The sequence below is a fragment of the Oncorhynchus keta genome, chromosome 28 (assembly GCF_023373465.1).
Source record: "Oncorhynchus keta strain PuntledgeMale-10-30-2019 chromosome 28, Oket_V2, whole genome shotgun sequence".
In the NCBI taxonomy this organism is placed as follows: Eukaryota; Metazoa; Chordata; class Actinopteri; order Salmoniformes; family Salmonidae; genus Oncorhynchus; species Oncorhynchus keta.
In genome coordinates, this window is record NC_068448.1 from 69,951,992 (window position 1) to 69,970,938 (window position 18,947).

Sequence of the window (18,947 nt, forward strand, 5' to 3'; positions counted from 1 at the left end):
TCTCACGTATAGCTTCGGGCAGGGGTAGGCAACTAGATTCAGCCGTGGGATGATTTTTGTCAGAGCAAATAGACGGGGGCAGGAAAATAATTAAAATAATTTGCACATTGCAAATTGACTACAACTAAGCACAAAAAGAGCTTGTATTTGAAAATAATAATTTTATACCTTGATTATGTTGAGACACGATCACATATTTATTTTTTTATTCGTGGGAATATTTGGGAACCGATTGCCTAAATTAAACACAGTTTTTACAGAATTCCTGGTCATTTTAGTCCAAAATAATAAAAATAGGTTCCCCCAAAAAAATACAAATATCACTTGCGGGCCGAAAAAGGCCACCTGTTGCCGACCCCTGGCATGGGGCTGTTGTATTGACCACCACTGGCTATAAACTTATTTGACTTCCCTGACACTTCTGGACCTGCAGAACATCCCTGGCGTTGTGGCTGCGGTGGCCGATCTACTGTGTGTGACCATCCCCGGCAGCTACGAGGTGAGCCGCAGCCCAGAGCGCAGCTCCCTGGCCTTACTGGCTGGACTCAAGGTGCCTCAGACCCAGGGAATAGACCCCCTTCACGTATCCATGTTTCCCCAGCACCAGCAGCCCCCCACCATGAGGTCCCTGAGACCCCCTGGATCACCCAACCATCCCAGAATTAGCCAGCCATTTCAGCCCATTGGCCCACCCACCAGCGCAGGTCAGTACCCACCAGCGATCCAACTTTAATCTGCCGATGGTAACAACTGATAGTGATGGAAGAAATTAGGTTTCTGGCTTCAGAGCTGGTAAAACGGTGGTGGCACTACATCTTTCAGTGAAATTATTTCACAAAAATCTATTTTACCACTGTCATGTTATCAATAGACTAACAATCAAATGGCATGCGTTCCTAAGCTTTTCATTTAGGTTATTTCAAAACATGATTTTTCAGTTTGTACAAGCTATTTTAGTAAATATCTTTTAGCTCAGGAAATGGCAGGCAGATAAGCACTGTGATTAAGTTATTTTCCCATTACCCTCAATAAAGGCAATTGGCTGTTTAGAACAGATTTTGGGCTAAATCTGGGCATGGAAACACCAGTCTGTGTGTGAGTCAGAAACCTCTCTACTCTCAGTGGATAGTCCCATCTACCCTCATATTGATCATGTCTGAGATGTGAAAAGTTAATGAAAGCCACTAATGATTGGGGAGGTTGAACCTGTTAGCTCTTTGGCTAACTTGATTGTGAAGAAGCCCTTTTGAAATAACCCCAATGCAATCACAATATCTGTCTGTTTCCTTCTTGTTCAGCTGTCTTTCACCCAGGTGTTTTTTGTGACGAATTGATGTAAAAATGTGTTTTAGGTTCAGCTGCCAGGGGGGAGGGGCCTAAACCCCAGTGGTGCTGCCACTGCAAGGTGGTGGTTCTGGGAAACGGAGTGCGCAAGTCCATCAAAGACCTAGCCTGCAGCAAACGGGTAAGCCCCAGATCAGTTGTTCTCAACTGAAGCAAGTATTGTTACTTAATATGAACATGTTTAATCATTTAAACTGCAAAAGCCTGAAATTAATTCCTATCGTATAAGAATATGAATTGTCAATTATTTTAAGTATTACCATAATACATTCACTAGTAGTGTACAGTGAAAATGATCAGTTTTGTTGATATGGAATTAGATAAATCCTAAGCCCAACAATAGTAATGAAATAAAGTAAACCTAACTGCCGCGACGCACCGTCTGATTTACCACGAGATGAGTGGGGATGGCCTGGGTTGAGCATGATTTAATTAGGTTAACAGCCAGCCTGTTTAAATCAGGAGTTACCTTTTGATCTTCTCCTCCTACCAGCCCACACATGTACACACTTGTCTAGATTAAATAAAGGTAAAATAAAAAACAATGGTTGTTTCTAGACTAATGCATGTTCAGAACAAGTGACCTGGTTTCTGGTCATTAAAGGCAAAACGTTTTGCAACAGAAAAAAAACAAGTTTCTTATTGGACAGGTTTAGTTGTCCTCCCAGTTTCAGAGCATTTCCTTTATTTTTGCGGCAACTGAACATGACGCTGATGTCTCTGCTTTCTACAGGAGAGACCGAGTCAGGTCTTCTGCAGCTGCAACTGTTTTGTCCTCCACACCGCAGCCACACAGTCCAAAGCCACAGACAGTAAGGTGTGTATCTCCAACTGGACTCTTAGCTTTTTGAGAACCTCACTGACACCAGTACGGTAGGGAGACAGACGACAAGGCAGGATTGTTACAATAGGTTGTAGATTGCATGGAGAATGAGTGGATTTATGGGTTTTCATTTTAGCGCAGTCAAAAAGCAGGTGGACTATTCTAACATGGTCTAACAATGACCACAGCTGGGCAAACAAAGATGCCAATGCTGAGAGTAATTAGCATGAGACTTTTCATTGGATTCCTAATATGAGTAAACTCTCTTTCGCAGCCAAACACGTCTCCTCTCTTGCCTGAGTCGTCGGTCAAAGAGAGCCCGTCTAAGGTGCTCCACCAGTATAGTAACAACATGTCCACACTGGACGTCCACTGCCTGGCCCAGCTGCAGCCCAAACAGTCTACCCCCTCCAGCCCCCCTCCCATCTCCTTCCCCACAGAGAAACCCAAGCCGGACACCCTCAAGGTGACGGTCAAGCTCAAGCCAAGGCCCCGAGCAGTCCACTCTGCCAGCGGGGGTGGTGATGACATGTCGCCCCGCCACCACAAGCGCTGGAAGGGCCTGCGCTGGCGCAAGTGGAGTGTACACGTCGTGTTTCCCACTAGAGGCAGCCTGCTGTCCTCTCTGCCCGGTGAGGATGAGGTGGATGAGCTGCTGAGGAAGCTGGGTGCCTCTCTGCGTCCCGATCCCCTCCCCCGGGACCTGCGGCGTTGCTGCTTTTGCCACGAGGAGGGCGATGGCATGACAGACGGCCCCGCACGCCTCCTCAACCTGGACCTGGACCTGTGGGTACACCTGAACTGCGCTCTGTGGTCATCTGAGGTGTATGAGACGCAGGCGGGCGCCCTGATCAACGTGGAGCTGGCACTGCGGCGGGGCATGGCAGTGCGCTGCACCTACTGCCAGCAGACAGGCGCCACCAGTGGCTGCCACCGACTGCGCTGCGGCAACGCCTACCACTTCACGTGCGCGCTCAAGGCACAGTGCACCTTCTTCAAGGACAAGACAATGCTGTGTCACCTGCACCGGCCCCGTGGCATCGGCGGTGGCGACGGGAGAGGAGGCGACAGGGCCGTGGCGCCCGCCACTACCCACCACGACCAGGAGCTGCGATGCTTCACAGTGTTCCGCCGCGTCTACGTGCAGCGCGACGAGGCACGGCAGATGGCCAGCATCGTGCAGCGTGGCGAGCGCCGGCACACGTTCCGCGTGGGAAGCCTGGTGTTCCACACCGTGGGTCAGCTGCTGCCCCAGCAGATGGCTGCCTTCCACTCAGCGAACGCCATCTTCCCCGTGGGCTACCGGGCCAGCCGCATCTACTGGAGCACACGCCAAGGCAACCACCGATGCCGCTACCTGTGCTCGGTGGAGGAGAACGAGGGCCAGCCGGAGTTTGTGGTGCGGATGATAGAGCAAGGCTACGATGACCTGGTGCTCACCGGCGCCTCACCCAAAGGTAAGAGGGCAGGGTCAAATGCATAAGTCAAATATTTCAGGTCCACTTATGTGCAAACAATTCAAAACCTACATCAAACTCACCTCAAATACTTTGACAAATGCATTTGTCTAGTGTAGAAACAGGGTGAAGGATGGTTAGAAAACCAGCCAAAGTGTGGGTTATGGTTAGATTTACACAAAGTAAAACTAGACACATCCTGATAAATTAATCTAGTTACCCTGACTGTGGAATCTCCCCTCTGTGTTGTAGGTGTATGGGACAAGATTCTGGAGCCTGTGGCTGACCGGCGTAACGAATCAGGAACTCTGAAACTGTTCCCCGTCTACTTGAAGGGAGAGGACCTGTTTGGATTCACTGTCACCGCCGTCACCAGGATCGTAGAATCGGTAAGAGCAGAGATGGCAAGAGAGAGTAAAATGAATAGTTTGAGAGAGTTGAACGTTTTAGGTGGGTGTGCAGTATAGCAGTTTGGTTTTGACTTTTGAATTGGTTTGGGCAAATTTTTAACACTTGTGTTAAAAGCTCCCATGCAAAATAACTTCAACTCCATTAGGTGCTTTAAAGGAAAAGGCTTTCCATATGCACTCTAAGTACTTTGATGAAAGGTTCTCCATCAAACACACTAGTTTTATCTGACTTTGCAGTTGATTATGAAAGCACTTTTTCAGTCTAAGGTTAAGTGGTGTAAGAGAACTATTTTATAAACTCCCTGTAGGAAAAACAGTTCAATAATGTATCTTAATGGAAACCTGAAATGTCCTGTTGAGTGTTTAAAGTAAGATGAATACTTAATTGCAGCTTGTAATTAACAACTATTGGTTATTATTGACCCATTTTAATGGATTAAACTGCTTGAAAATGTTTTTTAAAATTAAAAAAATGTGTGTGTGCAGCTTCCCGGAGTAGAAGCCTGTGACAGATATACTTTCCGGTTCGGACGCAACCCTCTCATGGAGCTCCCCTTGGCCATAAACCCAACTGGCAGTGCCCGCTCAGAACCCAAGGCCTGCAGCCATGTCAAGAGGTTGGTGTTAAGGTATTCTGTGTCATTTTACACTTAAGTTCCTGCCATGTTTGTTTGGGTTGATCACTGTTTTATCTCAGCAACACTTTGTCTTTGTTCCATCCACAACAAGGTGTTCGCTCTCCTCTTTCTTTATGCATGTTGTTTAACTTCCTTTAACTTCACTGCTGCCTGCTTGAAGGTCATCTTTCAGCTTTCATTTGTTTAAATCAATTAACAGCTCAGTAACAAAAGATAACTGGCTTCCCTCATCACTGTTTTCTTGAAATAGTCATCCTTCAATGTCACATCTGTTATCAGTCAGCATTGTACATCTTACTGTCTTAGTTCCCTGATGACGCATAAGTGACACATTCGCTGTAAAATAATGCTAATGTTAAATATCCTGGGTTCCTGGAATGGTACTTACCGTTACATGTTGGTATATCTGCTCCCAGCCACACATGAACTGCCTTTCCACCCCAATAACTCTGGCTTCTCATTTGGTGGAACACCGCTTTCCCCGGACCCAAATGAAGCTTATTCCTGGACCTTTAAATGGAGATTATCCATGTCTGTTTGTCCAGAAAACCACCAAAATGCAGTCCCACTTGCCGTTCAATCACCTTTCCATCAATGTCATACATGCATAGAAATAGAATAAGTAGAATGGTAGTACTGCGTTTCTATTTCGATGGTCATATGCTACTTCCTGCGGGAATGCTTCAGGGTGTTGTATGTTTTGGCTCCTCCTCTTCCCATAGACCTCACACTTTGTCCAGCACCGGCATCGTCTCCTCTAAGTCCATGCAGACGGTTGGCAGCGTGGGTGTGGTGGAAGCACCGGAAGAGGTGATCCCCAAGCAGTTTGCATCCGTCCCCTTCCAGTACCGACGCATGAAAGCTGAGTGGAAGAGCAACGTGTACCTGGCGCGCTCCCGCATTCAGGTCTGTCACTGTGCTAGGGCTACATGCAGAATCAGGCCCTGATGCACATTCAATATAATTGTTGAACTTATTCAGGCACAGAAGTATCTCAATCCATTTTGCTTGATGCACATTGATTGAATTCAATTGGTTGCTTTTGTGGTAAGTAAGTACAAGTTACCTGTTGGGTTATGAGGACATGACTGATATGGCATCATTCATAGTGGTCGTTTGCTTTCAGATTCATTGAGTTCAGTATTTGAGGTGTTGACCCTCACGGTTTCTGTCCTGGCAGGGGTTGGGTCTGTACGCCGCCAGGGACATTGAGTCCCACACCATGGTGATTGAGTACATTGGTACCCTCATTCGCAATGAGGTCGCCAACCGGATGGAGAAGATGTACGAATCCCAGGTGAGTTCAGAAACCATTGCCATATGTTTCCCACAAGACTAAATATCATCCCCCTTCATCTTAACATCTACATGATAACATAAGAGAAGAATGGCAATGTTGTATCTTCCATGTTATTCCCTTGCTGTGGTGCAGAACCGGGGAGTCTACATGTTCCGCCTGGACAGTGAGCATGTTGTCGATGCCACCATCACTGGCGGACCAGCAAGGTAAGAGTTTCCTACGTTCAGAATACACCATTTGACCCTACTTGTGTTACATTTCAACTCTGTGTAAATGTCGCTAGCATGTAGGAAAGTGGTTTACCTTTGGCATCGTCCTCAGATACATCAACCACTCCTGCGCCCCCAACTGCATCGCAGAGGCCGTGAGATTGGAGAGAGGCGACAAGATCATCATCAGCTCTTGCCGCAATATCCAGAGAGGAGAAGAGGTAAGATATCCTCTTTTCATTAGCAATATGCCTCGTTATTGAAAGTAGAGACTGGAGACACATTGCACTGTGGCTAGTGGCTACCTCAGCCATGTGACATCAGCTAATGTTTAAGAATGGTCTCGTTGTATCAAGCATGCATAGAATTGTGCATCGTTATCATCAGTTTGTCATTGAAGTAATAAGCACCTGAAGTGTTGATCTGATTTCTCTCTCTTTCTCTCAGCTGTGCTACGACTACAAATTTGACCTGGAGGACGACCAGCATAAGATCCCTTGTCACTGCGGTGCGGTTAATTGCCGGAAATGGATGAATTAGAACAGGGACAGTTGGGGCAAAATACAGGCTACAACACTTCCAAATGATGGCGCACACACATTCCTTGTTATCTTTTTATATGCTTGTTGGTTCGTCAGCTGAAAAACGTATTACTTAAACAAAGACAACTTATCAGGGCAAGACACTGACCGCAGAACTGTTAGAGAAGACTAAAGAGGGAAGGGGCATCGCAGGCACGAAGACAATTCTTTTTGAGGCTGAGAACCGAGTCTTTCACTTTATATATATATATATAAATGAATGGATTAGGGGAGGGTGTTTTGGGGTAGAATTCACCAGTTGACCAGGAGAGTTTTGTGCTGGCCACCGCCTTATTTAGTTATTGAGGCAGGTCCTCTGGATTATGAAATATATACAAATATATATATACATATAGTTACAGAAATGTAGACACCACTGAACAAGGAATGTACAGAGAAGACTTCCTTAGGGACAAAGCTAAGGGATTGTTAACTTGCACTAAAACAAATTTAGTCGAAAATACTTGATTCCATGAGTCAGTTTTTTTCCTTTTATGTAAAATACGAGCATTTTTGTATTTATTATGGAATCGCCGGCAAACTGCTGCCCAGTCTGATCAGAACGTGTTACTTTATACAAAGTGTAAATAGTCAATTAAGTAAACAATTGACCACATGCTACCATAACTACATCATGGCTGTTTGGGTGAATACATTTTTTTTGAGAAAAGTATTTAAGAAGGATGTCATATCATTCTAAGAGTTTATGTGCTGTATAAAACTGTACAGAATGTGTAAAAAAAAAAATCTAGAGTATTTTTGTTGTATTTAGAATTAAGTTGTGTTGTCAAATTCTGACCACTTGAAGAATATACTTTGCGTTTCATTTTCCTTGGGACAATTTCTGTTTGCATTGACACGCGCAATCAAAGAGAGCACCAATCACATCGAGACGACTGAAATCCTAACCCTAGTTAATCTGACGTGAATGTAGAATTAGAGAGAACTGTGAATTTAAGGTTGGAAGCCACCAAACCATCAGTTAGCTTGTTTAACTGTATGTGTACAGCAGTCACTCTGAGATTCACCTCATACAGATAATGCTGTGCTTGGGGGAAAAAATGCATTTTACTTACCAGTTGCAGGAGACACAATTATGCTTTTCACATGAAATGATTTTTGTTTTTTGTTTACATTTCATAAACATTCTGTTTAGTGCCGGCTAGTTGAGAAAAAATATGCTACTGTATGATCATTTTGATTTCTTTACACTCAATCACGAAAATTGGAATCTGGTACTAGCATTTCGTTGACCAGTTTGAAATGAAGTTTTCATGTGTGTGAAGTGTACAAAAGTTGGTATATTCAGTCTCGTTGTAATAAACAGTACATGGCATGATGTATTTTTAAACTTTCAGAAGAATCAATTGTATATAATTTTCCATAATGGTTAATGAAATTTGTTTCTTGGATATTTTCTCCTCTTGTACAATATTCAGACCTCTTTAATAGTGTCTCTTTTCTTTGTCCTGTATAGTAATGTCTAAAAAGCCTTTTTGAAGTATACAGCGTGTGATGGAGTTTGGAATCAGATTTAGGATCATTTACAAAAAATAAAATATTTTACATCTTACATTTGCGCTACTTTTCTCTGTGGGGGTAAATGGACAACATTTTAGTAAGAGCCTGACAGACTTTTAATCAATTGCAAATTTGTCAAAAGGGATGTTCATACTTCAAATAAACATTTAGTTGGTTGCCTCATTGCAAAAGAGAATAATTAATACAAAACTGCACCACATAACTTAAGAAATTACATTTGGATTTGATAAGGGAAAAACTAGAACTCAAATCATTGTCAGATCTTGTTCAACCATCATAGCTCACCAGTACAGTGCAGAACAGGCCGTGAGTATGGATGGTTTTGCTAGTATTGTGGGCATGACCCAAGACCCGCTAGATACTGTAGGAAATTCTATTTCTATTTGACATGATTTACGTAGACTGCACACACTATCCATCACTTGGTCAATATACCTGATGTAGAGCTAACACAGTGTAGCCTATCAATACAGTATTAAGGAAGTTGCCTTGCACATTTCAAGGGCATGAAAAATACATAACTTCAAAAACAAACTCCAGTGATCAAAATATTTGTACAACAGAAAGATACTCCCAAAGAAATGTCAACTAAATAACATGCAGTACTGTATGTCATAGCAATTAATATCAGATTGTAATAAGTACAGAATAAAATGCAATTTAACTCTAAAACCTCTAACACTGACAGTTCATTGTTCTTAGTAAACACTTGTTTGGGACTTATACAAGATTACACGTTTCTCTGAATTGTCTAATGCAAGAGTGCTGTGCAAATTGGATTAAATTAAAAATAATTTGCATGATGCATTGTAAAAATAATTATCTAAAACAGGACATGGAATACTAATTTTCAAGAGGGGGAAGTCAGGCATACGAATGACTACAGTACATATAGCGTACCCACTTAGAGCTCCATACTTTGTGCACGTCAGGCCGGAAGCAGTTCTGAAGACAAACAGCATTCGTTTTCTTCAAGAACACAGTCCATATAATTAGTTCCATCCCTCTCTTGCTTAGTTGTAGCAGCATGCAGTACTCCCCCCATCCAGAGGGGGGGGGGGCAGTCAGCGTCTGGTATGTAACTAGTCGTGGGGTATCAACATCAGCCCTCCAACTGCCACTGCTGGGACTGAGAGCCGTTGCAGATTGCCGTGGCAACATATCCCTTGGGGCTGATTGGGTCGACCACGGCCAGGCATTGGCCCACTGAGACTTGATACAGCCGGTTGCTTTTCTGGATAGGGTTGGAGGAAGACAGGGCCATGTGTTTACATACAGAATTGGGGTAGAGGAGGAAGACAGGGCCATATGTTGCATAACCTGCCTTCAGAAAGTACATTACATATGCAAAAGTTAGTGGATTCGGCTATTTCAGCCACATCCGTTGCTGACAGGTGTATAAAAATCGCTCGTACTGAAGAGCACAGTTACATTCAACGTGGGACCGTCATACTGTAGGTTGCCACCTTTCCAACAAGTCAATTCGTCAAATTTATGCCTTGCTTGAGCTACCCGTGTCAACTGTAAGTGCTGTTATTGTGAAATGGAAACCTCTAGGAGCTGCTCAGCCATGAAGTAGTAGGCCACACAAGCTCACAGAACAGTAAAAATGGTCTGTCCTCGGTTGCAACGCTCACTATCGAGTTCCAAACTGCCTCTGGAAGCAACGTCACCACACACACTGTTTGTCTGGAGCGTCATGAAATGGGTTTCCATGGACGAGCAGCCGCACACAAGCCTAAGAGCACCATGCGCAGTGCCAAGCGTCGGCTGGAGTGGTGAATCACGCTTAACCATCTGGGTTTGGCGGATGCCAGGAGAACGCTGCCCGATTGCAGTGCCAACTGTAAAGTTTCGTGGAGAAGGAATAATGGTCTGGGGCTGTTTTTCATGGTTCGGGCTAGGCCCCTTCGTTCCAGTGAAGGGAAATCTTAATGCTACAGTGTACAATGACATTCTAAACAACTCTGTGCTTCCTATTTTGTGGCAAAAGTTTGGGGAAGGCCCTTTCCTGTTTCAGTATGACAATGCCCCAGTGCACAAAGCGAGGTCCATACAGAACTGGTTTGTCAAGATCAGTGTGGAAGAACTTGACTGGCCTTATTCTCAACCCCATTAAACACCTTTGGGATGAATTGGAACACCGACTGAGCCAGGCTTAATCGCCCAACATCACTATTGCTCGTGGTTGAATGGAAGCAAGTCCCCGCAGCAACATCTAGTGGAAAGCCTTCCCAGAAGAGTGGAGGCTGTAATCGCAGCAAAGTGGAGGACCAACGCCATATTAATGCCCATGATTCTGAAATGAGATGTTCTATGAGCAGGTGTCCCCATACATTTGGTCATGTAGTGTAGTCACACCCCTCAATTTATTTTCCTCCACATTTTGTGTTTCAAGGTGAGATTAAAATAGATTTGTCAACCATCTACAGAAAATACTTGCCAAAGAGGAGGACAAATTCGATCATTAGTTTAAATTATAAGTAGTCAATCCAGAGTCAATAAAAGTTAGAATCACCTTTGGCAGCAATTAGTCTTTTTGGGTAAGTCTAAACGCTTTGCACATTTATTTTTTACATTTTTCAAGCTCTGTCAAATTGGTTGTTGATCATTGCTAGACAGCCATTTTAAAGCAGATTTAAGTCCAAACTGTAACTAGGCCACTCAGGAACATTAAATGTCATCTTGGTAAACTCCAGTGTATAGGCCTTGTGTTTTAGGTTACTGTCCTGCTGAAAGGTGAATTTGTCTCTCAGTGTCTGTTGGAAAGCAGACTGAACCACTTTTTACTCTAGGACTTTGCTCTATTCAATTTATTTTCTATCCTAAAAAACTCCCAGTCCTTGGCGATGACAAGCATACTCATAACATGATGCAGCCACCACCATGCTTGAAAATATGAATAGTGGTACTCAGTGATATGTTGTTGGATTTGCATTCAGGACATAAATGTAATTAATAACTTCATCGTGCTCAAAGGGATATTCAATGTCTGCTTACTATTTTTTTTTCCATTAGGTGCCCTTCCCTACGAGGCATTCAAAACTTCCCTGGTCTCTGTGGTTGAATCTGGGTTTGAAATTCACTGCTCAAATGAGGGCCCTTAACAGAGAATTGTATGCGTGTGGTACAGAGATGAGGTAGTCATTCAAAAATCACATTGAACACTTATTGCATTCAGTGAGTCCATGTGACTTTACTCCTTCACTTATTTAGACTTGCCATAAAAGGGTTGACTACATTTCAGCTTTTCATTCATTTGTAAAAACATAATTCCACTTGGACATTATGGGGTATTGTGTGTAGGCCAGTGACAAAACAATAATCTTAATGTAATAGATTTTAAATTTAGCCTCTAATTTCAAAGGTCAAGGGGTGTGAATACTTTCTGAAGGCACTGTACAGAATGGAGGGAGAGGATAGAGACTGCGTACATTATCTACTGCACCTAATAAAGGAGCCCACTGGCGGTGGTTGAATAGAAGTGATTCCATCTCGTCATCACCATCATGATGCCCCGTGGTACCAGCGGTATGCACCAGTTAAATGCCACAGTAATACTGAAATGTATTAGTCATATCAGTACTGGTCTGATGATGGTAGCAGTCACTGCAACAGTTGCTATAGCCCTATTTGCTTCTATAGATGGGTTAGCTGACAACGTCAGGAAAACGATACACACGCTTCAATGGGACAGAGGTCTGTTGTGATTTGGAATGGCCAGATAGCTAGCGACAATGACAAGAAGCTGCCATGTCATAGGTGGCTCATTTCAGCTAGATTTATCTTGTTCTTGATACCATGTCTTGTTTTGACTGATCTACGTCTATGCTAATATGGCTAACCAACAACTGTAACAATGTATTTGAAAGCCAACAAGTGCTCATTGTGCGAATGTACTTATGTTTTCAAGTCAACAATCCAAGCCCCAGTAGTTGTTTCTAAACAACCAACCCATCTTTTATATACAGATATGGGGATGATTTGTGGATTCAGCAACAGTGTGGAGGCTCTAGCTAACTCACCCCGAGGGTCCACTGTTGGGAGCCCCCTGAGCCGTGACACTTCATGAGGCGGGGTGGGTCAGACGAGCGGATCTCCGACATGTCCAGACACAGCAGGCCGGCTAGGATCAACTCGTGCTCCTCATCATAGGCCCACTCCTGGGGAGGAAGAGGGAGGTAGGTTAGGGAGAGAGAGAAAGAAAGGCAGAATAAGTATATACTGTATAAGGAAACCATGTCACGTGGTACAGACTCGAGTGAGGAATATAAATGTATGTACATTTAAAAAGCCCTTATTCCATACCCAATAGACTGTGGAATAAACCAGAATTTAAACTTGACCTACTCCCAATACTTATGACAAAAAAGTTTCACTCCTCAATTGTCAGTAGACGACTTCACAAACAACCGTTCACACGTGTACCCAAGAACTGCTGCAGTAAGACAGAAGTTCAGATGGAAAGAGAATAGAGAGCGAACCGCATGAGGAAAAGACATAGTGGGAGAACACATGTGGCACAGTGCAGAACTGCAGTAGCTTCAGCTGAACTTCTACCCCACACAGACAACGTGACTCACTCTGCACCATTTTTACACACACAGGAAAGTGGAAGAGCTTGTCTAATGGAAGTGTATTTTTTTTAGTTGAGGCTTGAAAAGATAGAAGCTCTTCCAGTGGATGTGACCCTGAAAGAGCCTGGGAGGGGGGGACGTACTGGTACAGTTCATGTATTTCCAGGTTGAGATACTGCACTTTCCCCGTCTAGCCAGAGTAACGTACCCTCCTAGAAAAACAGTCATTGTAGCCATAAACAATGGTTGAAATAAGGTAATGAAAGATCAGGAGATAGGAGGTTGAAATAGAACTCATTTCATATTCTAGCACTAACCCTTATAACCATTGTCCCTGTCGCCGGACTAACAGAAGCGTCAAAAAGAGGTCAGAATCATGTAAAGGTTCTATTATCACTGTAGGTCAATCAGAGGCTGGAAACATGAATAATGAGTGCCAGTGACGCATAGTAGACCATATGATGGAGGCGAGGCAGAGTCTCACACAACCTATTTCTCCATCGCTAGATGGAGAATATCCATGGAACTTTGTTTGAAGTACAGGAAAAGGTTTAATCTGGATCGGGGGAACTAGTTTTGAGACGCCGCACCCACCTAAGGAACACTTCCGCCTCTCGGGTGAAAAGTGATGGCGCTAGAGCGGTGTTTGTCAGACATTGAGACATACCGAAAATTGGACTTCTTACAAAATTGTCTGTAGCGTCCAAACGGTTTGGCATACAAACCCCTCGATGGAAAGATGAGACGACAATCAAATTGTATTTCTCACATGCGTCGAATACAACCAACAATGCATTTTCAAGAAAAGTATTAACTAAAATAAACAAATAAAAAATAAAGCTAATAGAAAAAATAACAGTAGCGAGGCTATATACAGGGGGTACCGGTACAGAGTCAATGTGGAGGCTATATACAGGGGGTACCGGTACAGAGTCAATGTGGAGGCTATATACAGGGGGTACCAGTACAGAGTCAGTGTGGAGGCTATATACAGGGGGTACCAGTACAGAGTCAATGTGGAGGCTATATACAGGGGGTACAGGTACAGAGTCAATGTGGAGGCTATATACAGGGGGTACCGGTACAGAGTCAGTGTGGAGCGATATACAGGGGGTACCGGTACATAGTCAGTGTGGAGGCTATATACAGGTACAGAGTCAATGTGGAGGCTATATACAGGGGTACCAGGGGTACAGAGTCAGTGTGGAGGCTATATACAGGGGGGTGTGGAGGCTATATACAGGGGGTACCGGTACAGAGTCAGTGTGGAGCGATATACAGGGGGTACCGGTACAGAGTCAGTGTGGAGGCTATATACAGGGGGTACCGGTACAGAGTCAGTGTGGAGGCTATATACAGGGGGTACCGGTACAGAGTCAGTGTGGAGGCTATATACAGGGGGAACAGAGTCAGTGTGGAGGCTATATACAGGGGGTACCAGTACAGAGTCAGTGTGGAGGCTATATACAGGGGGTACCGGTACAGAGTCAGTGTGGAGGCTATATACAGGGGGAACAGAGTCAGTGTGGAGGCTATATACAGGGGGTACCAGTACAGAGTCAGTGTGGAGGCTATATACAGGGGGTACCAGTACAGAGTCAGTGTGGAGGCTATATACAGGGGGAACAGAGTCAGTGTGGAGCGATATACAGGGGGTACTGGTACAGAGTCAGTGTGGAGGCTATATACAGGGGGTACAGAGTCAATGTGGAGGCTATATACAGAGGGTACCGGTACAGAGTCAGTGTGGAGCGATATACAGAGGGTACCAGTACAGAGTCAGTGTGGAGTCAATGTGGAGGATATACAGAGGGGTAGCGATATACAGAGGGTACCAGTACAGAGTCAGTGTGGAGGCTATATACAGGGGGGGTACAGAGTCAGTGTGGAGGTACAGAGTCAGTGTGGAGGCTATATACAGGGGGTACCGGTACAGAGTCAGTGTGGAGGCTATATACAGGGGGTACCGGTACAGAGTAAATGTGGAGGCTATATACAGGGGGTACAAATTAATATTTGTGTCATTCTCAAAGCTTTTGGCCACGACTGTACAGTTGAAGTCGGAAGTTTATATACACCTTAGCAAAATACATTTAAACTCAGTTTTTCACAATTCCTGACATTTAATCTTAGTAAAAATTCCCTGTCTTAGGTCAGTTAGGATCACCACTATTTAAAGAATGTGAAATGTCAGAATAACTGAAGAGAGAATTATTTATTTCAGCTTTTAATTCTTTCATCACATTCCCAGTAGGTCAGAAGTTTTCATACACTCAATTAGTATTTGGTAGCATTGCCTTTACATTGTTTAACTTGGGTCAAACATTTCAGGTAGCCTTCCACAAGCTTCCCACAATAAGTTGGGTGAATTTTGGCCCATTCCTCCTGACAGAGCTGGTGTAACTGAGTCAGGTTTGTAGGCCTCCTTGCTCGCACACGCTTTTTCAGTTCTGCCCACAAATTTTCTATAGGATTGAGGTCAGGGTTTTGTGATGCCCACTCCAATACCTTGACTTTGTTGTCCTTAAGCCATTTTGCCACAACTTTGGAAGTATGCTTGCGGTCATTGTCCATTTGGAAGACCCATTTTGCGACCACGTTTTAACTTAACTGATGTCTTCAGATGTTGCTTCAATATATCCACATAAGTTTCCTTCCTCATGATGCCATCTATTTTGTGAAGTGCACCAGTCCCTCCTGCAGCAAAGCACACCACAACATGATGCTGCCACCCCCGAGCTTCACAGTTGGGATGGTGTTTTTCGGATTGCAAGCCTCCCCCTTTTTACTCCAAACATAACAATGGGCATTATGGCCAAACAGTTCTATTTTTCAGACCAGAGGACATTTCTCCAAAAAGTAGGATCTTTGTCCCCATTTGCAGTTGTAAACCGTGGTCTGGCTTTTTTATGGCAGTTTTAGAGTAGTGTCTTCTTCCTTGCTGAGCGGCCTTTCAGGTCATGTTGATATAGGACTCGTTTTACTGTGGATATAGATACTTTTGTACCTGTTTCATCTAACATCTTCACAAGGTTCTTTGCTGTTGTTCTGGGATTGATTTGCACTTTTCGCACAAAAGTACGTTCATCTCTAGGAGACAGAACACGTCTCCTTCCTGAGCGGTATGACGGCTGCGTGGTCCCATGGTGTTTATACTTGAGTACTATTGTTTGTACAGATGAACGTGGTACCTTCAGTCGTTTGGAAATTGCTCCCAAGAATGAACCAGACTTGTGGACATCTACAATTTTATTTCTGAGGTCTTGGCTGATTTCTTTTGATTTCCCCATGATGTCAAGCAGAGGAACATAGTTTGAAGGTAGGCCTTGAAATACATCCACAGGTACCCCTCCAATTGACTGAAATGATGTCAATTAGCCTATTAGAAGCTTCTAAAGCCATGACATAATTTTCTGGAATTTTCCAAGCTGTTTAAAGGCACAGTCAACTTAGTGTATGTCAACTTCTGAACCACAGGAATTGTGATAGTAAATTAATCTGTATGTGAAAAATTACTTGTGTCATGCACGACTGTCCTAAACGACTTACCAAAACTACAGTTTGTTAACAAGATATTTGTGGAATGGTTGAAAAACTTTATGACTCCAAACTAAGTGTATATAAACTTCTGACTTCAACTATCTCTCAGATATAAGACAGACCCTGAAGAACAAACTTCCTTTTATAATTATTTTGTTCCATGTAGTGAATCTGTTATTCAATGCGTTTGTATGGGCTAATAGCAGTAAGGACAATTCATATATTTTGGGGATACTTCAAGGGGTCTTAATATTCTAAATCAAATAGTAAAATAATTCCATATAGCTTAGTTGTACCCCCCTCCCGCGGATTAGACAGGGCTTAGATTCTTATGGGTTAAAGTGTTGATAAGCAGAGAGACCAGTAGAGGATATTTCACAGTATTGTGCCGACCCAAACCATGCTCTTTTCAGTTAATATCGTACAGTGTAGGGTCAGACTGATTTCTATCCACACCTGTTAGCTTGCTTTTAGAATGCTGAGTCGTGCTTGAAAGTGCAATGTGAAAAGACAATATCCTAGCACAGTATGGTGGCCCTACAGATTATATAGATGTCCAAGGCAGAGGTGGGGTGGGGGCGGGGGGTGCTAATATGTTAGTTAGTGTACCTGTTCTGTGTTGTGAGTGTCACAGGACCTCAGCACCACGGCGCCCCCCTTCTGGGTGGACCTCCCCTGGGCCACCAGACACTTGTCAGCCTTCAGGTTCCGCAGCTACAGAGAAAGAAAAGGAGAAGTGAGCGGTCTAAGGTGAAGACACTGTTGCGTTCCAGGTCATCTTTATTGCAGCCTGGCTGCGCATCTGAGAACATTGCTATGTTATATTAATATGGTTCTGGCTTCAGATCTTGAGATCTGATCATCTGCACTGTGCGATTGCAAAAAAAAAGAAATGCCCATAAACTCAATCCATGATAAATGGATAAAAACCAACTGAAGTTACACTACTGGTTAAAAGTTTTACAACACCTACTCATTCAAGGGTTTTTCTTAATTTCTTTTACCATTTTATACATTGTAGAATAATAGTGAAGACATCAAAACTGAAATAACACATATGGAATCATGTACCAACCAAAAATGTGTTAAACAAATCAAAATGTATTTTATATTTGAGATGCTACAAATAGCCAATAGGGTAGTCCTATTAGAGGGATTTGGATTTGTTTAACACTTTTTTGGTTACTACATGATTCCATATGTGTTATTTCATAGTATTAATATCTTCACTATTATTCTACAATGTAGAAAATAGTAAAAAAATAAAGAAAAACCCTTTAATGAGTAGGTGTTGTAAAACGTTTAACCAGTAGCGTATGTCCATACTCCAGACTATCCCACTGGAATGTACAATAGACCCAACACCCACTCCCCTGAATCGACAAGACAAGAATATTTCAAATGTCATTATTCTATTGAGGGACCTTTTTCCAACTGCCTCATTTCTAAGCCTATTTCCATAACCTTATTGATATCTTCAGAAAACCAGGTATGTTAAAGCTGGAATACTTAAAGGTGAAACTTCTTATTTGTCCGCCCACCCACGGCGCTCCACCGGCGCTCCCTAACTCTGCTTCGTCAACAAAGCAAAACAAATAACAATGGTTGTGGGGCAGACAGTGTATGGATTGTGGATTCCATATATAACAAATCACTATGAAGTGTCCTTCCAAACTAACTAGAATATGAATGTCCTCCCAGGTAGACGGATGTAGCAGAGCTGTCTGTGGTTTATCAATATGAAATACATACAGTGCATTTGGAAGGTATTCAGACCTTTACCTTTTACACATTTTGTTACGTTACAGCCTTATTCTAAAATAGTTTCCCCCCCAAACTACACACAATACCCCAAAATGAAAAAGCACAAACAGTTTGGCATTTTTGCTCATTTTTCTTAAATGAACTGACATCCCATTTACTTAAGTATTCAGACCCTTTACTCAGTACTTTGTTGGGTATGACGCTACAAGCTTGGCACACCTGTATTTGGAGAGTTTCTCCCATTCTTCTCTGCAGATCCTCTCAAGCTCTGTCAGATTGGAGGGGGAGCGTCACTGCACAGCTTTTTTCAGGTCTTCCCAGAGATGTTCATTTGGGTTCAAGTCCGGTCTCTGGCTGGGTCATTCAAGGACATTCAGAGACTTGTTCCAAAGCCACTCCTGCGTTGTCTTGGCTGTGTGCTTAGGGTCGTTGTCCTGTTGGAAGGTGAACCTTCACCCCAGTCTGAGGCCCTGAGGGCTCTGGAGCAAGTTTTCATCAAAGATCTCTCTGTACTTTGCTCTGTTCATCTTTCCCTCAATCCTGACAAGTCTCCCTGTCCCTGAAAAACATACACACAGCATGATGCTGCCACCATCATGCTTCACTGTAGGGATGTATTGGCCAGGTGATGAGCAGTGTCTGGTTTCCTCCAGACCTGACACTTGGCAGTCAGGCCAAAGAGTTCAATCTTGGTTTCATCAGACCAGAGAACCTTGTTTCTCGTGGTCTGAGAGTCCTTTAGGTGCCTTTTGGCAAACTCCA

General features: G+C 43.5%; 2 protein-coding genes across 2 annotated transcripts in view; one reads left to right on the forward strand and one right to left on the reverse strand.

The window, feature by feature from the left end:
- kmt2ca (lysine (K)-specific methyltransferase 2Ca) overlaps positions 1-8,335 on the forward strand; it is a 297,312-nt gene extending 288,977 nt beyond the window's left edge. The window contains exons 51-61 of the mRNA XM_052484247.1: positions 434-704; positions 1,353-1,465; positions 2,078-2,161; positions 2,442-3,624; positions 3,877-4,013; positions 4,521-4,663; positions 5,395-5,578; positions 5,853-5,969; positions 6,105-6,178; positions 6,294-6,402; positions 6,629-8,335. Coding sequence (XP_052340207.1) covers positions 434-704; positions 1,353-1,465; positions 2,078-2,161; positions 2,442-3,624; positions 3,877-4,013; positions 4,521-4,663; positions 5,395-5,578; positions 5,853-5,969; positions 6,105-6,178; positions 6,294-6,402; positions 6,629-6,721 — 2,508 coding nt within the window. The 3' untranslated portion in view covers positions 6,722-8,335. The remainder of the gene's footprint in view (positions 1-433; positions 705-1,352; positions 1,466-2,077; positions 2,162-2,441; positions 3,625-3,876; positions 4,014-4,520; positions 4,664-5,394; positions 5,579-5,852; positions 5,970-6,104; positions 6,179-6,293; positions 6,403-6,628) is intronic.
- Positions 8,336-8,916: 581 nt separating this feature from the next.
- The window catches only part of LOC118361753 (polypeptide N-acetylgalactosaminyltransferase 11-like), a 44,667-nt gene continuing 34,636 nt past the window's right edge, over positions 8,917-18,947 (reverse strand). The window contains exons 10-12 of the mRNA XM_035741947.2: positions 17,031-17,135; positions 12,330-12,467; positions 8,917-9,538 (exon numbers count right to left, since the gene is read on the reverse strand). Coding sequence (XP_035597840.1) covers positions 9,407-9,538; positions 12,330-12,467; positions 17,031-17,135 — 375 coding nt within the window. The 3' untranslated portion in view covers positions 8,917-9,406. The remainder of the gene's footprint in view (positions 9,539-12,329; positions 12,468-17,030; positions 17,136-18,947) is intronic.